At 53.3% G+C, this 15657-nt stretch overlaps 1 protein-coding gene across 1 annotated transcript in view; it reads left to right on the top strand.

The window, feature by feature from the left end:
• SLC26A9 (solute carrier family 26 member 9) overlaps positions 1 to 15657 on the top strand; it is a 19294-nt gene that overhangs the window by 666 nt on the left and 2971 nt on the right. The window contains exons 2-19 of the mRNA XM_007470695.1: positions 2297 to 2436; positions 2542 to 2652; positions 3307 to 3482; positions 5025 to 5189; positions 5680 to 5832; positions 6166 to 6248; positions 7005 to 7152; positions 7430 to 7543; positions 7740 to 7817; positions 8380 to 8475; positions 10439 to 10545; positions 11590 to 11659; positions 11784 to 11876; positions 12015 to 12128; positions 12776 to 12802; positions 12891 to 13133; positions 14326 to 14380; positions 15571 to 15651. Of these exons, the coding sequence (XP_007470757.1) occupies positions 2297 to 2436; positions 2542 to 2652; positions 3307 to 3482; positions 5025 to 5189; positions 5680 to 5832; positions 6166 to 6248; positions 7005 to 7152; positions 7430 to 7543; positions 7740 to 7817; positions 8380 to 8475; positions 10439 to 10545; positions 11590 to 11659; positions 11784 to 11876; positions 12015 to 12128; positions 12776 to 12802; positions 12891 to 13133; positions 14326 to 14380; positions 15571 to 15651 (2054 nt within the window). The remainder of the gene's footprint in view (positions 1 to 2296; positions 2437 to 2541; positions 2653 to 3306; positions 3483 to 5024; positions 5190 to 5679; positions 5833 to 6165; positions 6249 to 7004; positions 7153 to 7429; positions 7544 to 7739; positions 7818 to 8379; positions 8476 to 10438; positions 10546 to 11589; positions 11660 to 11783; positions 11877 to 12014; positions 12129 to 12775; positions 12803 to 12890; positions 13134 to 14325; positions 14381 to 15570; positions 15652 to 15657) is intronic.

The raw sequence follows: 15657 nt of genomic DNA, 5'->3' as shown, positions 1-15657 counted from the left end.
GTCCTCTTTCCCTCCTGGGTGCTCCTTCCTTCTCCTGGCCCAGACAATGCCCAAAGACAGCCCCTAAATTCCTGGGCTCTCCTAAAGGGTACCTACCAGGATGTGATCTCACCAGCCCCTGGGCTCTTTCCTCCCTCAGATCCCTGGAACTGTGCTGGCGGGTAGTGAAACCATGCCTGTGAGGAGGGGGCCCCACAAGGGGATCTATACCCACACTCCAGGAGCCTGAGGCTACGAGCTTTATCTTCCCCCTTCCCAGACGTCTGGCAGACCTCCCTCAGGCTTCACCAGGGTCTGGTTTGCTCTTCCTCACTCCCCTGGGGAAACAGCTGATTCAGTTACCAGAATTGAGGTCACTGGCAATGGCTGAAGTAGAGATGCAGGTGGAACTGGTTCAGACTGGGGGAATCACCCAGTTGAGTCTTCACTAAAAGCCCCAGCCCAACACTACCTCTCCTGGGAGGCTCCATCTCTGCCCGGTTTCAGTCAAGACCTTGGATGCCAGTATCCAGGCACCATAGCCACAGCTGTGTCCCTCAGGCAGGTGGGCTCTGCCAGTCTTTGTGCCCAAAGGGTTTAAGTTTGGGTTGTTACTGTACTGGAGGGATGAAGGAAGCAGGCACCCCTGCTGTTGTCCTAAAAGATTAGGATGATGGATACCATAAGGCGATGCAGGGAGCTAACAATTCCCATGTGGCTGGCAGGAGAGCCTTGAACAGTGCCTGGCACACAGAAGGTGCTCCAGTAAATATTTGTTTAATGAATGAATGAATGAATGTCTAGAACACTAATCTCTCTCCGTCCACTTCCCGCCTGGCTTCTGGAACCTCTGTATGGGTGTTTGGCATCTGTTCCCAGTTCTTCTCTCAGGCTTCAGATTGCTTTGCTTAATATATGGCAGGCTTGCAAGTAAGGCTGGGCATGTACAAGCCCTCGAGTAGGTTGTTTATCTTCCCCAGCCAGCTCTCCATTCACGAGTCCAGTTTTCCCTGCCACAAACAAACATGAGAGAGTTCCTGCAGGCCTGATTCTCTCTTAGGACAAGCCTTTAGAGATACTTTAAGCTATCTACTACCAGTCCAACTCCCCATCCACCATCCCAGGGATGGGAGAGGCACTACCCACCACAGAGGAGACCGGGGAGTCAGATGGTGATGGTGATGCGGTTCCATGAAGCACTGGTTGGGACAGAAAATCTACCCAGACTTTACAGGGTACAAAGCATTGCCTGTGTTGATTTCAGTTTTGGGTGACATCCAGGGGACCCAGTGTCAGGGAAACTATTGTTGAGCAACAGCAAAGAGCAGGAATTGGTGCTGGGCAGGAAAGTAGGCCTAATCAGAGAAGGCCAGTGAGTCACCAGATGGGCCCTAAGTATTTGAGTTCCCTCAGCTGGGAGAAGAAAAGCAAATGCCTCCCACCGCCTTCTAGTCATCAATCCACCAGCTGTCACCCTTGAGATTGAAGGCCCTTGTTTTTACCACTCCTGAGTTTCTAATGAAAGGACCTCGAGGTGTTCAGCAAACAGGGGAGGGATCAACTCTCCCCTCCCTGCATTAACCAACAGTTTCCCCATTCTTCCCTCTCCTGATGAATTAACAGGGGAAAGAACTCCGGCACTCGAGCCATCACACACAAAGGATGGTAGGTCAGCAGAGGTGCACCCTGCAGGGACAGTGGAGCCTTCCTTTGGGGGGAATTTCCAAGAAATATGGCAGCAGCCCCCACTCAGACTGAGTTTCAATTCAGGCCCATTCTTTCACTTATTCATTCATTCATTTCTTCAACAGATATTTACTAAGCACCCCAGTGTAATGCACGAAGTATACAAAGCTGAACAAGAGAGCCAGACTTCTCTCCATGTTGGGTTTACTGTGTAGTGGGAGAGATAGATGAAAAGCAAGAAATTACAACACAAGGTACACACAATGCTGCAGGAGCCCAGAAGAGGGTGCCCGGGCCTATGTTCAGTCAGACCAGAGAAAGGCCATCTGAGGTGGAGGCTGGACTTGACACCTCGGCAGGCTCAGCCACCGCAAAATCCATGCCTTTAAGCCAAGTCTTATAGACTTCCCAGGTGAGCGGTCAGCAATCAGAAGACCTCCAGCTAGTGCCCAGGGCATGGTGATGGCTCTCAAGAGAAAGTCCTGCCGCATACCGTGGGTGCTCACTGAATTTTGCGTGAATGAGTGAACGAATGGATGAATGACCAAGAACAGGATATTATAATCTATTCCCGACTCAGAGTGTCCAAGCTGTGCAGTGCTGACCGGAAACCTGCCCTCTTGCCCTCCAGATGTTCCTCGGCCAAGATCAAAACCGCAGTGTTCGGGCTGTTCCCCGTGCTCTCTTGGCTCCCCAAGTACAAGATCAAAGATTACATCATCCCTGACCTTCTTGGCGGCATCAGCGGTGGATCCATCCAGGTCCCACAAGGTGAGGGGATCCCCTCAGCCAAGCCTATTTCTCTCCCCACCCCACCCTCTGTGACCCCATAACCCAAACATGCCCCTGGATGTTCACTGTCTTGGTCTCCTGCAGGCATGGCATTTGCTCTGCTGGCCAACCTTCCTGCTGTCAATGGCCTCTACTCCTCCTTCTTCCCCCTCCTGACCTACTTCTTCCTGGGGGGTATCCACCAGATGGTGCCAGGTAAGCCCTCTCCCCTCTCAGCAGGCAGCTGACCTGGACCACAAGGATGGGTGGTGGGTGGCGAAGGGGGTTGGGGTGATTTCCCATCTGCATTCTCCTCTAGTTTGTGCTGCTTGGTCCTGGAGGGACCATCACTGTGCGTGTCAGTCCCAGGTCTTCTGTGACCTTGGAGAAGCCACTTAGCTTCCGTGAGCTCAGTTAGCATGACTTGTTGGGTCTCCCTCCCTGGAATGTGGGGAAGACTTGGTGGAACAAGATATGCCATAAAGTGCTGAACAGATGTGGGGAATTACCATCTAACTCCCAGACTGGTCCCAGCAGACCACTTCAGGGACATATGGAGTTCTCCGGTGCTAAGTGAGATGGAGGAAAAGGGCCTGACCACAAGGCCTGTTTCTGGTGCAGGCTCTGCTTATATTTCCAAGCCCATTTCCTCATGTGTCCAATAAAATAATATTAACAGTTGGGGTGAAAGCACACTGAAGAGTTGTAGATTATGGTTAGATGTGAGCGGTTACTGTTATGCTGGAGAGGAGCCTTGGAGGCATGGGCCTCCATCCCCATGGGGGTCGGGAAGCGTTCCTGGGCCCCTTTCTGGTTTCCACGGGTGTGGTCCAAACCTCTGACTTTTGCTGGCTGGGTGGGGCACCACAGGTACATTTGCCGTTATCAGCATCCTGGTGGGTAACATCTGTCTGCAGCTGGCCCCAGAGTCGAAATTCCGGGTCTTCAACAATGCCACCAATGAGACCCATGTGGACACAGTGGCCATGGAGGCCGATAGGCTGCACGTGTCGGCAACGCTAGCCTGCCTGACTGCCATCATCCAGGTGAGGGGGGCGGCCTCCATCTCTGCCGGGGCCCCACCTCAGGAAGGCACCAGCCCACCCTGCCCCTGCCTCAGAGTCCCAGTTTTGACATTAAAGTTGACTTAGGGCTCTACGTCCTCCCTCTTCCCCACTTCGAGGCTACAAATGACCTTGAAAATTCAAAGCATCTCTCCTTACCTGTCTCCAGCAGGTGTATAAGACCAGCATCTACACCTAATAAAACTGTCCTGAGCTAATGACGGTCTAAAGGACTTCTGGCCTCTCTCCACTACCCTCTCCAGTGCCCAGCTCTCTGCCAGCACAGTCTTCCAGTTTCTCTAACATCACTTATCCCCCTCCTTGGAGCTGCTTGTGCTCCAAGCCACAGCATCACCTGCATGACATAAATTGCATTTCCACCACATGCAAAGGACTCTGCTAGGTTTTAGGAAGGCAAACGCAGCAGCACAGAGTGTAAGAGCAGGAAGCAACCTTGGAGGTTTCATTCATTGATTCATTCGGTTAATGTTTTTTGGTTGTTTCACTGTCCCAGGAACTGGGCTAGGCTCTGGGGATCAAAGATAAGTAAGAAAGAGGCCCAGTTCTCAAGGAGCTCACAGCCCAGCAGAGGAAGTAGCCATATCAACAGATGGATGTATAGGCAATGGGGTCAGCAACATGATGGGGCTATGTACCAATAGCTTCAGGAACGCCAAAGAGAAAGTCAGGGAAGGCCTCTCCTCAAAAAGAGGAGGTGACATCTGAGCTCAGTCTAAAAGGATGAGTAGAAGTTGACCAGTAACCAAATGAACAAGGCATGGAAGGGACAGTCCAGGCAGGGGGAATAGCACCCCCAAGGCACTGAGGCCTAGGAGAGTGTGAACTGACCAGGGAATGGCAAGACAAGGAGTTTGGTATGGCCAGAGGGAGGGGGCCTTTGGGGAATGGACCAGAGAAGAGGCTAGACAGGTAGGCAGGGGCCAGACAATGAAGTCTGAAGTCCGTCCCCTAAGCAGTGGCTTTGGGTCTGATTGGCAGTTGGTTTGGACCACTCAGACTATGGAGAAGATGACGGACGGGAGGTAGATGAGAATCAAGGCAGGGGACCTGTTGGGAGACTATGCAGAGGTCCAGGCAAGAGTGACAAGGGCCTAGACCAGGGTGGCAGCCAAGGAGATGAGCGGGCAGAGACTTGTGGAACATTTTGCCAGGAACAAAATGAATGGGACTTGGTGATAGATTGGAGATGGGGAGGCGAGGGATGATGGCTCCCAAGTTTTTGGTTGGCCAGCTGGGTGGGCAGGGGTGTCAATTACTGAGAGAGGAAACACTGGTGAGTACCAGGTTCATTTTACAGACGAGGAAACTGGAGCCAATGAGGTGAAGTGTCAGAGGCTAAAGGTCTGCTGGCAGGAGAGGGCAAGACAAGGTCACGATGGACTCACTTCCCTAGAGCTGCTGCCATCCCAGGGCTGCACGGAACTCCAGCCCTGGGTTTGAGCCAGGCAGGTATGGGAGCTGCTGACCCATCTTGGTCTCCCCCCACCACCCCTCTCCTCTCAGATGGGCCTGGGCTTCGTGCAGTTCGGTTTTGTGGCCATCTACCTCTCTGAGTCCTTCATCCGGGGCTTCATGACAGCTGCTGGCCTGCAGATCCTGATCTCCGTGCTCAAGTACATCTTTGGACTGACCATCCCCTCCTACACAGGCCCAGGGTCCATCGTCTTTGTGAGTCTAGGAACGCGCCCCTGTGAATAGAGCAGACACATGAGCCAAGTTCACTGTCTTAAGAAGTTCAGAGAGGATTCCAAGAAGTTCCCGCTTTGGGAGGGAGTGTCAAACACGTGACCTTGAGGGCTTGCTGAGGTTCTCTGTGGTTAAACCCTGCAGAAAAGCAGAGGTACACTCTCCATCAGTTCCCCGTTCCAGTGCCTCAACCCCTCCCTTCCTGGGAAGTCCTTCCTTATGTCTAATCTCCATCCCTCCTCCTTCAGCTTGAACTCTTTCTAGAGAAAGAGGAAGGGAATCTGCATTCCCATCCCAGTATGAGCTCCAGACATGCCCTTTGGGAGAGGGTGGTAGAAAGTGGAACCCTGAGCAGGATCTGGATTCTGCTTTGGTGAGAGCTGATGACATCCCTTCATTGGCTCAGATGCCGGGTGGGAGTGGTATGGGAGGAAGGCGTGGGAGCCCATGAGCATGATGCTCTCTCCCACAGACCTTCATTGACATTTGCAAAAACCTCCCCCACACCAACATCGCCTCGCTCCTCTTCGCCCTCATCAGCAGCGTGTTCCTGGTGCTGGTGAAGGAGCTCAACACCCGCTTCATGCACAAGATCCGCTTCCCCATCCCTACAGAAATGATCGTGGTAAAGACCTTGCCCAGGGGTGGAGGGCTGGGGCCCAGGCAAGAGAAGCTGTGAAAAAAGGCATCCAGCTCCAGTCAGAGCCAGGGGAGGCCCTCTACCCACCCGGCCCCCGGCCCACTCGCCCACTGTGAGCCAGTAGGACAGAAGTCAGGGGTGAATCTACTCCTTCCGCCTGTATATGGCTCCCACTCTCCCTGATCCTCAGGTTGCCCCCCCTCCAGGAGGCAGGGGAGTGGGATCTGGGGTCCCCAAAGAAAAGGGAAGGCTTGAGAGGGACCCCTGCCCTGGCCCCAACTTAGAGCCAATCCCAATTCTCCACTTTGGGGTTTGCAGGTAGTGGTGGCAACAGCTATCTCTGGGGGCTGCAAGATGCCCAAAAAGTATCACATGCAGATCGTGGGAGAGATCCAACGAGGGTGAGTCCAGGTGGCTGGGAAGCCTGACCCCACCCCCACTGCACCGCCCCCAGGTTCAGAGTCAGAGATGAGAAGAACTCTATGAAAGTACATTATAAACTCTGTGACACTGACCAGCTATGAATTATTACTATTACTTATTACGGAGAAGAGCCGCACAATGCTGGCTGTTTCCTGATGGTGAGTCATGAAACACTCCCCGCGAAAGTCTCAATTGATGGATGCTGTTAAAGCAAAGCCGCTCTGATCAGCCCTTCTCTGGTTCTTTGCCTTGCTCTAGTACATTGGCTCTTTTATCCACGTGGAAAGGAAGCCGTTAGGACTAACAAAATTCACTGAGCGTCTACTCTGTGCCAGGCACCACCCTGGGCCCTGGGAGGGGAGGGGAGGTGCTTATGCTGCAGAGTTGGAGCAGGCAATGGAGAAAAGGCCCACAGCACTGGGGGCTGCGGATATGCGGACGAGTGCGCGTAAAGAGTCCAGAATCTGGATGTGAACAAGTAAGGCCCTACCGCTTACTAGCTCTGTGACCTCAGGCAAGTTATGTTCTCTAAGCCTCGGATTTTTGCTTTGTCAAGGGGAGTGACGGTAGCAGCCCTGCAGCGTGGTACTGAGGATTCAAACTGGAGGGGATAATTCATGTAAAGGCCCCGGCACAGCGTGGGGCCCAGCCGGTCCCTGTGGGTTGTTGAAGATCGCGGTGCCCTCCCTCTCCTCACACCCTTGGGCCCTGCCTCCTTTCTGGTTCCTTGGCAGGTTCCCCACTCCCGTGTTGCCTGTGGTTTCACAGTGGAAGGACATGATTGGCACAGCCTTCTCCCTGGCCATCGTGGGCTACGTCATCAACTTGGCTGTGGGCCGGACCCTGGCCAGCAAGCACGGCTATGACGTGGATTCTAACCAGGTAGGTCCGGCCACCCCCAGCAGGGCTGAGCAGGACGGGCCAGGGCCCACAGAGGCCTGGCAAGAGATGTTCTGGGGCTCTGGGCTTAGGTGAGGAAGGCTGCCTGCCAGTGGGGACGGGGGGACTCTAACACCAAGAGGCTGACTTCTACTTGATTGGGAGTATGTGGCTTTATAGCGGTAGGGCCACTCTCAAGTTCAAGATCCAGCCTGCAAGGACAACGGTGTTTGGTCTGTACCCTGCACCCCAGCCCCAGCTTCCAATCCTGTGCCCACAGGAGATGATCGCCCTGGGCTGCAGCAACTTCTTCGGCTCCTTCTTTAAAATCCATGTCATTTGCTGTGCTCTCTCTGTCACTCTGGCTGTGGATGGAGCTGGAGGAAAATCCCAGGTGAGCGCTGGACCAGGAGAGTGTGGGAGGGATGGGGCAGTAGCAGAACAAGTGCCCCGGAGAAGCCAGGCCACCTGCTTCTCCAACCTTGCTCTCCCCTCCTTAGCCTCCAGTCCACCAAAGGCATCTCTTGGAAACAAAACAAGAGCGAGAATTTCACACCTATGCCCTGTTTCCAAACTCTTTCTCTGAATAGATGGCAAGCCTGTGCGTCTCCCTGGTGGTGATGATCACGATGCTGGTCCTGGGGTCCTATCTCTACCCTCTCCCCAAGGTAAGAGCACAGCACGAGAGCAGAGGCCAGCGAGAGACTCCAGTAGGAGTAGGCCCTAAGGGCTGTGTGGCACTTTACAGATTACAAAGTGCCATCATTGTCACACTTTGTCCTAGTCACAACCTGTAAAGTAGTAATGCAGGTTTTACTCTCCCCATTGTACAGGTGAGGGAAACTGAGGCTGAGAGGGTCTAGGTGATCTGCTTGTGGTGACAAGGCTCACAAGTGCAGGGCTGGGCACAAACTCCAGCCTTCTGACCTCAGAGTCCACACCCAAGTCAGTGTTTACAAGTCGGTATGGGCGCCTGGCCAGGAGGGCTCTAGGCACGGACCGTGTGGGGATGAGGGAAAAGAGGATGGGCAAAGATGGGGCCAGGGGCCCTATGACTCTAGCACCCGCACTCCAACCCTAAGATCGAATGCGAAGATTTGGGGTCTCTGCCAGTACAGATGTTCTAGAACTGCAACTCTGTCCTGCCAGGTTTCAGGGTCAGGTGTTTGCAGGAAGGGCAGGAAAAAGGGGACACCCCAGGTGACAAGGAACAATGTCCTGCTTCCCCAGGCTGTGCTAGGAGCCCTGATTGCCGTCAACCTCAAGAATTCCCTCAAGCAACTCGCCGACCCCTACTACCTGTGGAGGAAGAGCAAGCTGGACTGTGTAGGTATTGGGCGGCCTCTGGGCACCCGTTGCGCCCTTGCCGCCTCCTCCAACCCCACAGCCCTGTCAGTTCTTCTGTCAGTGATCCCTTTGGTCGGCTGCTTGCTGATTAGCATAACCGAGTGCTAACAGCTCAGGTTTTGGAGTGAGACATCTTATGTTCAAATCCTAACTCAGCTGTTCACTGGCTTTATGACCAATGGCGAGTCCCTTAACCTCTCTGAGTCCTGGCTTTCTCATCTGTGAAATGGGTATCTTATACTCTCTACCCCCCACCTCAGGATGCTTATGAAAGGAGATAATACAAGTAAGGAGCACATTGTCAAATTGTATCTTGTGTTCAATAAAATTTAGCTATTATTATTTTTATGATTTATAGTTCCAAAGAAAGCTAAATGACATCATTTTAAAAAAACAAAAAAACCTAGAACATAAAGCCAGCAGACCAGGATCTTAAGCAGATTACCAGACTTCTCTGGAGTTCTGTTTCCTCATCTGTAATGCGGGTGATGGTCATGGCTACGTCACGCACTGGCTCTGAGGATTAAATGAGATCATAATGGGAAAGCACCATGTAACCATAAAACAATCAGCAAACATGAATTATTGTTTTGATTAGTCACATTCCCAATGCATCTTCCACCGGGCAGGTGAAATGAGGCTACCATATACTGACGACACTGCCTCATCCCCACTTAAGCCCCACCATAAGCTGTGAGAAAGGATTTACTAACCTCCTTTCAAGATGATGAAACCAAGCCTCAGAGAGGTTTAGTAACACATCAAAGGCCACAGAAGTAGTAAGTGGTAGAGTCAGGACTGGAACCCCAAATCTTAGACTCCAAACCTCTGGACTGGACTGTGTCCTAGGGGAGAAGGTACACTTGCACAGTATGAGAAGGAAATCCTTAAAGCCAGAGAAGTGAGTGGTCCATCTGGGGTCCCCCAGGGAGTGAGGGATGAGGATAAGGAGAAAAATGACGTCCCAGTTCCCACCCCGAGAGATCTGCTTTTATCACATCCCAACAATCCCCCCACTATGGCAATAGTTCCTGATATTTACATAGTGCTTTGGGTTCCCATCTGATCTTCACAATTCTCTACAAGAGTGTGGGCAGATTTATTTCCTTCAGAGGAACACGGGGGACTCTAAAACACCACAGGAGGCAACTGTCAAAACTGCATCCAGGGCTTCCCTGGTGGCGCAGTGGTTGAGAGTCCACCTGCCGATGCAGGGGACACGGGTCCGTGCCCCGGTCCGGGAGGATCCCACATGCCGCGGAGCGGCTGGGCCCGTGAGCCATGGCCGCTGAGCCTGCGCGTCCGGAGCCTGTGCTCCGCAACGGGAGAGGCCACAACAGTGAGAAGCCCGCGTACCGGAAAAAAAAAAAAAAACTGCATGCAATCCTGTCCCCCAACGCACACAACCAGGCCCCAGGCTACCCGATCAGGAAATGTAGCTGAGCACATGTCCGGCACACAGCTTACTATCAGATGGAGAAATGGAACTCAGGTTTACTGAGCACCCACTGGGCGCCCATCACTAAGGCTAGGACCTTATCTTCCTTAACTCTTTAATCCTTTCATGAAGCTGGTATTATTATTCCCCCTTTGTGAATTAGGCAACTAAGGATCACACAGCTAGTAAGTAGGAGAATGAAATTTGGAACCCAGGCATATCTGACCCAAGACTCATACTCTTCTCACTGAGCCATCCTGACTCCCTGTGTATGCTGGGGTTGTCTATTAACAACCAGACAAGATCAGGGAGCCACACTCAATCTAAGGGAAATGGGCAAGTGTAACTGAAGCTCAGTTACATAAAACAGTGCAAAAATGGCATGAAAAGGGAAGGGTGGGTCTGAGGTTGTGCTAGCAGAGAATGACCTAGGCTGGTCCAGGAAGGCTTCCCCAAAGGGGCAGTTTTCTCCCCAGGCCTGCTTTGACGTCTCTCTCTTCACAGTGCGTCTGGGTGGTGAGCTTCCTCTCTGCCTTCTTCCTGAGCCTGCCGTATGGTGTGGCAGTGGGTGTCGCCTTCTCCACCCTGGTTGTGATCTTCCAGACCCAATTGTAAGTAACAGCCCCTCCCTCCAAGGCACAGCAGTGGGGCCCCTGGGCCAGTCTGCCAAGGGCTCCCATGTGAGGCCTGGCCCAGCCCACTGCATACTGTCACCTTCTGGGCCTGGCACTGGAGGGGCTGCCAGGCCCAAGGAGAGCCTGGCCCAGCCAGGACTTTCGGCACAGGCTGGGCTACCTGACTTCCCACATCCTGAAAACCCAGGGGAAGCCATCACAGTCTTGGAGGGCCGGGGGACCAGAGAAAGTGGGAGTCAAGCAAGTGGGTGAGACTCAGTGTCCTTTCAAGGGTGCTACTAGACCCCAGACCAAATGGAACCCCACCCCAAGGGAACAGCAAGTCAGAGGACAGCTATGTGCTTGCTATAAAAACATTAAGTGGGCTTCCCTGGTGGCGCAGTGGTTGGGAGTCCGCCTGCCGATGCAGGGGAGGCGAGTTCGTGCCCCGGTCCGGGAGGATCCCGCGTGCCGCGGAGCGGCTGGGCCCGTGAGTCATGGCCGCTGAGCCTGCACGTCCGGAGCCTGTGGTCCGCAACCGCAACAGTGAGAGACCCGCGTATGGCAAAAAAAAAAAAGCCTACCCACAGCAACGGAGACCCCATGCAGCCATAAATTAATTAATTAATTTATTTATTTATTTTTAAAAATTAAGTGAAACAGACCAGGGGGTCCAGGTCAGGGCAGGAAGGATGCTGAATATCCAGGAAACCCTGTCTTCTCTTCTTGAGAACTCAGAACCAGGAAGTGGTGACTTTAGGGCCACGTATGCATGTCATCTTGTTTACTCCCCACCCTTTCTCCCCCCTGAGCCCCAGCCTGGGAGCTATGTCAAGGAGCTACCTGTCAACTCTCTAATTATAGCCCAGATACAGGCCATCAGGCATATGTCTCCAGTGCAGAAAGACAAACACAAAAACCCCGGGGTGAGGAAGGGACCCTCTCCTGGCCTGCCTCTGCCCGGCCCCCAGCCCCAGTGTCCCTCCAGGCCCATCCGCTAATAGCATTTCTCTTACGTTTTTCTTTTCCTTCTTCATCCAGTCGAAATGGCTATACTTTGGCCCAAGTCATGGACACTGACATTTATGTGAATCCCAAGACCTATAATAGGGTGGGTAATCCAAGCTTGTGACCTCCCTCTTTTGCCCTACCCCCACCCCAAATAAAAGGGTTTAAAAAAAAAAAAAAGCCAATAAAGATATTGCTGCTAACTGAGCTAAGTCTTCCTGTCACAGGCCCAGGAAATCCAAGGGATAAAGATCATCACTTACTGCTCCCCTCTCTACTTTGCCAACTCGGAAATCTTCAGGCAAAAGGTCACTGCCAAGGTAAGGCTCAGTCCTCTGGTGACCAGAGGGGCTGGACAGAGCGTGCCTGGAAGATGCAAGAAAAGGAGCTGGGAGCTGAGAGCAGGCCACTTCCAAAGAGGGTGGAGGTTAAGACTGCTCTCTGCTCTCTCCCTACAGACAGGTGTGGACCCCCAGAAAGTATTGCTGGCCAAGCAAAAATACCTCAAGAGGCAGGAGAAGGGGAGAACGGTGCCCAAGCAACAGAGGAAGTCCCTATTTATGAAAACCAAGGTGAACTGAGGCTAGAAACCTGGGCCAAGCATGGGCTAGAGCCCATGCCCTCTCCCCTGCCGTCTCTGATCTTGTTACCTGGTACCCCACCTCCCAGTACCCTTGAAGTCAAAGACATCAAGTCCCTGTGGCCACTGGGGCACTGGTGGGTATTGCCTGATGGATATCCTCTCCTTCGATGAGGAGCTGTCAGCTCTTAGGGTAACCACTGAACTCCCACAGCCCGTCCTCATTTTCTGGCTAAGATAGGATATGCCCATGGACTTATGAGCAACCCCATACGGGGAGCAGCAGGGAATTTCCTGGGGTACCCAGACGACCTAGATCTAGCAAGGTGGATGTAGGTGTGGGAGTTCTGCGGAGAAGGCAGACGTGGATAAATGCAAAAAAGGAGCTCAATTGTTTCCAAAGGGCCTTTCTCTCAGAGCAGAGTGGGCTGAGGCTTCAGTGCCTCTCTTGGAAGGGTTGTGGGAGACCAAGGAAGGGGCTTTGGGAGGTGCCGGTCCTATGGGCTTTGGGGGGCTTATATTCACCACCACCAGGTTCAGTTACCTCCACCTGCACGCTCCTTGCCCCAGCTTCAGCCACAGCAAAGTCTGACTGAGTGTGATGATCCCTGACTCTGCCCTCCTACTCCCACCCTCCAGACTGTCTCCCTGCAGGAGCTTCAGCAGGCCTTTGAGAATGGCTCCCCAACTGACCCCAACAACAACCAGACGCCTGCTAATGGCGCCAGCGTGTCCTACATCACCTTCAGAGCAGGACTTTGAGAATGGCTCCCCAACTGACCCCAACAACAACCAGACGCCTGCTAATGGCGCCAGCGTGTCCTACATCACCTTCAGCCCTGACAGCTCCACAGCTGCCAGTTGTGAGCCCCCGGCCTCTGCTGAGCCCAGTGACATCCTGGCCAGCGTCCCACCCTTTGTCACCTTCCACACCCTCATCTTCGACATGAGTGGGGTCAGCTTTGTGGACTTGATGGGCATCAAAGCCCTGGCCAAGGTGAGGCCCTCGGGTGGAGGGAGTGCCAGCCCACCCCCCAACCCTAATTGTCACCCCTGCCCTCCTACACTCCCTTTCCTTGGAGCCCTCATTTGAACCAACTGAGCGAGACAGCTCACCAAGGAACCTAACAGCTCCTAAGATCCCTTTTCCCCAGATGCTACCAGGACAGAATGCTCTCTGCAGAGCAGGCCCAGACAGCACAAGGCAATGCCTGCCTGGGGAGGGATACCAAAGCCAGGCCCCGCTGGTCCACCCTGTCCTAGCACGCCTCTGTAACAGAGTCTACCCCAAGTTCCCTCTCAGGCTGCCAGGAACCCACCCCAGGGTCCTCTGAGTAGAGTTCAGCTTGGCCCTGGTTCGTGGTCTGCCATTCCTTCCCACACTCACCCAGACACTCTAGCGGCAGCCGGTTCTGGCCAACAGAGGAAAGAAGACATAATATCAGTGCCCCACATCCTTAGACCAAACACACAGCTCACAGGATACCTTGAATAAATGTATCCATCTGATAACTTTTCAGCGGCCACTTCCGATGACAAGGAGTCAGTAAACCTCAGAGGCTGGCCCAGAGAGAAGCAGCCCAGAGAAACCGAGGGGTACAGAGAGCACATAGGCTGATGGCATCATCAGCCAGGTGCACAGGAACACGGGGGGGAACACGGGGAAACACGGGGCCTGGCGCCTGCCCGGGGAAACACGGGGCCTGGCGCCTGCCTACCACACAGAGGGAAACTGTGAGAGCAGCGGCCTTGCCCCAGCCCTGGTCTCAACCTGCTTCCCTAGCCTGGACCTGGCATGAAGCTGGGCAAAGCAGTAGCCTCTCTGGGCCTCGGTCCTCCCCTGCAGTTTCTGCCTGAAGCCACAAAGTCAGGAAAGAGGTAGAGTCCAGGACTCCAAGCTACTGAAAGAAAAGGTCTGGCCCCATAAGAAGGGGTCATGGGGACTTTAAGTGGCTGCCTCACTGGCAAAGCCCCATGTCCACCCCACTTTCCAGAGGAGCAGTCAGCCAGCACTCCAGGGAGAAATGGTGTGCTTTGCTGCTATTTTTATCTTTGGCTGCCAGGGCTCTCGGGGCTGCTTATTTGTTTGGCTTCCCCTCTGATGTGCATTTTGTGAATCAGTTTTCAGGCGCACTCAGAACATTCCTTTCCTTTTGTCTCCCTACCCAACACCCTCCCGACTCCTCTAGCTGAGCTCCACCTACGGGAGGATCGGTGTGAAGGTCTTCTTGGTGAACATTCATGGTAAGAGAAGGAGGACGTTTTGGCGACTGGAAGGCTGGCAAGGGGCTGAGGTGGGAATAGGTGGGTGGGATGCTGAATAGTGAGTGGGGTAGAAATGAGAACAGCCAAATGTTCCCCTAAACTACTGGCTGCTCATAAGCGTTTCGGGCACAAGTTAGAAGAGACTACAGCCAGGTTAGATAACATCCTAGGGGTCTCAATTAGAGAGTGGGGGGGGATCATGGAGTTAAGAAATGACAAGTAGGATTCTAATTTGCCCACCACTAATTTGCCATGTATATTTGGCCAAGTCACTTCATCTGTCTAGGGATCGATTGCCACCTACATAAAATGAGCCCGACTAGATAAATTTGGGAATCTTCTCCAAATTCAAAAGTCTGTGAATAAGCACAAAGCATAGATATACCATAACTATCCAGGGAAGACACAGATAACACAGTTTTATACGCACACAGTCTCCAGGGCCCACATACCCAGCCCCAAACCATGTCCACATCGCAGTGGACTTTCACCTCATCAGCATGTGTGCAGAGTGCAGGGACACGGACATACAGCAAGAGCACACAGACACACAGGAGAAAGGGAAGGGGCACGTACTTGCACACCCCGTTTCCCACGGAGGGTCAGCAATTTCCAGCAGGCCTAGCCAGCTTCGGCGCTGGCCTGAGCACAGCCCAGGCTCTGTGCAGGCTCCGTTCAGGAAGAGAGTCTGCACTGGCAAGTGACCTGCTCTGTGTGTGCTCCAGAGTTAGAATCAGAGGCTCCTGCCGACTCTCACTAGACACTCCTCAGGAAATCATGTCCAGGATTGGGTAGGAATAAGGGCTCTTCCACACACTGGACATTGTAGGAAAGGTCTGGCTAAACAATAGGAAGGACGAACCCTCAAGGGACAGAATGGGCAAACGTTTTAGCCTTTCCCACTCGAATCACCACGAAGTACCAACTCCCTGAATCAAACTGCTTCCTTCTGCCCTGGGGCGAAGGTTCAGCATCCTCAAGCTCATGTTGCCCTCTGCTGTCCAGAAATGATACTGCAAGGCCAATGAGAAGGCTCTAGGATATAGCAAGAGCACAACTCTCAGGCCTCTCTCTCCATCTCCCTCAGGCCCTCTCACCATTTTCCCCCAACCCCAGGTCCTGTCCACGGTGGTGTTAACCTTTTGAAGGTGATCTTTGTCTCCTTCCAGCCCAGGTGTACAATGACATTAACCACGGTGGCGTCTTCGAAGATGGGTGTCTAGAGCGCAGCCACGTCTTTCCCAGCATACACGACG

The sequence above is a fragment of the Lipotes vexillifer genome, unplaced genomic scaffold (genome assembly GCF_000442215.2).
Source record: "Lipotes vexillifer unplaced genomic scaffold, Lipotes_vexillifer_v1.1 scaffold1122, whole genome shotgun sequence".
In the NCBI taxonomy this organism is placed as follows: Eukaryota; Metazoa; Chordata; class Mammalia; order Artiodactyla; family Lipotidae; genus Lipotes; species Lipotes vexillifer.
The sequence above is the reverse complement of the archived record's forward strand: the minus strand, read 5'-3'. Positions and strand labels throughout refer to the sequence as shown.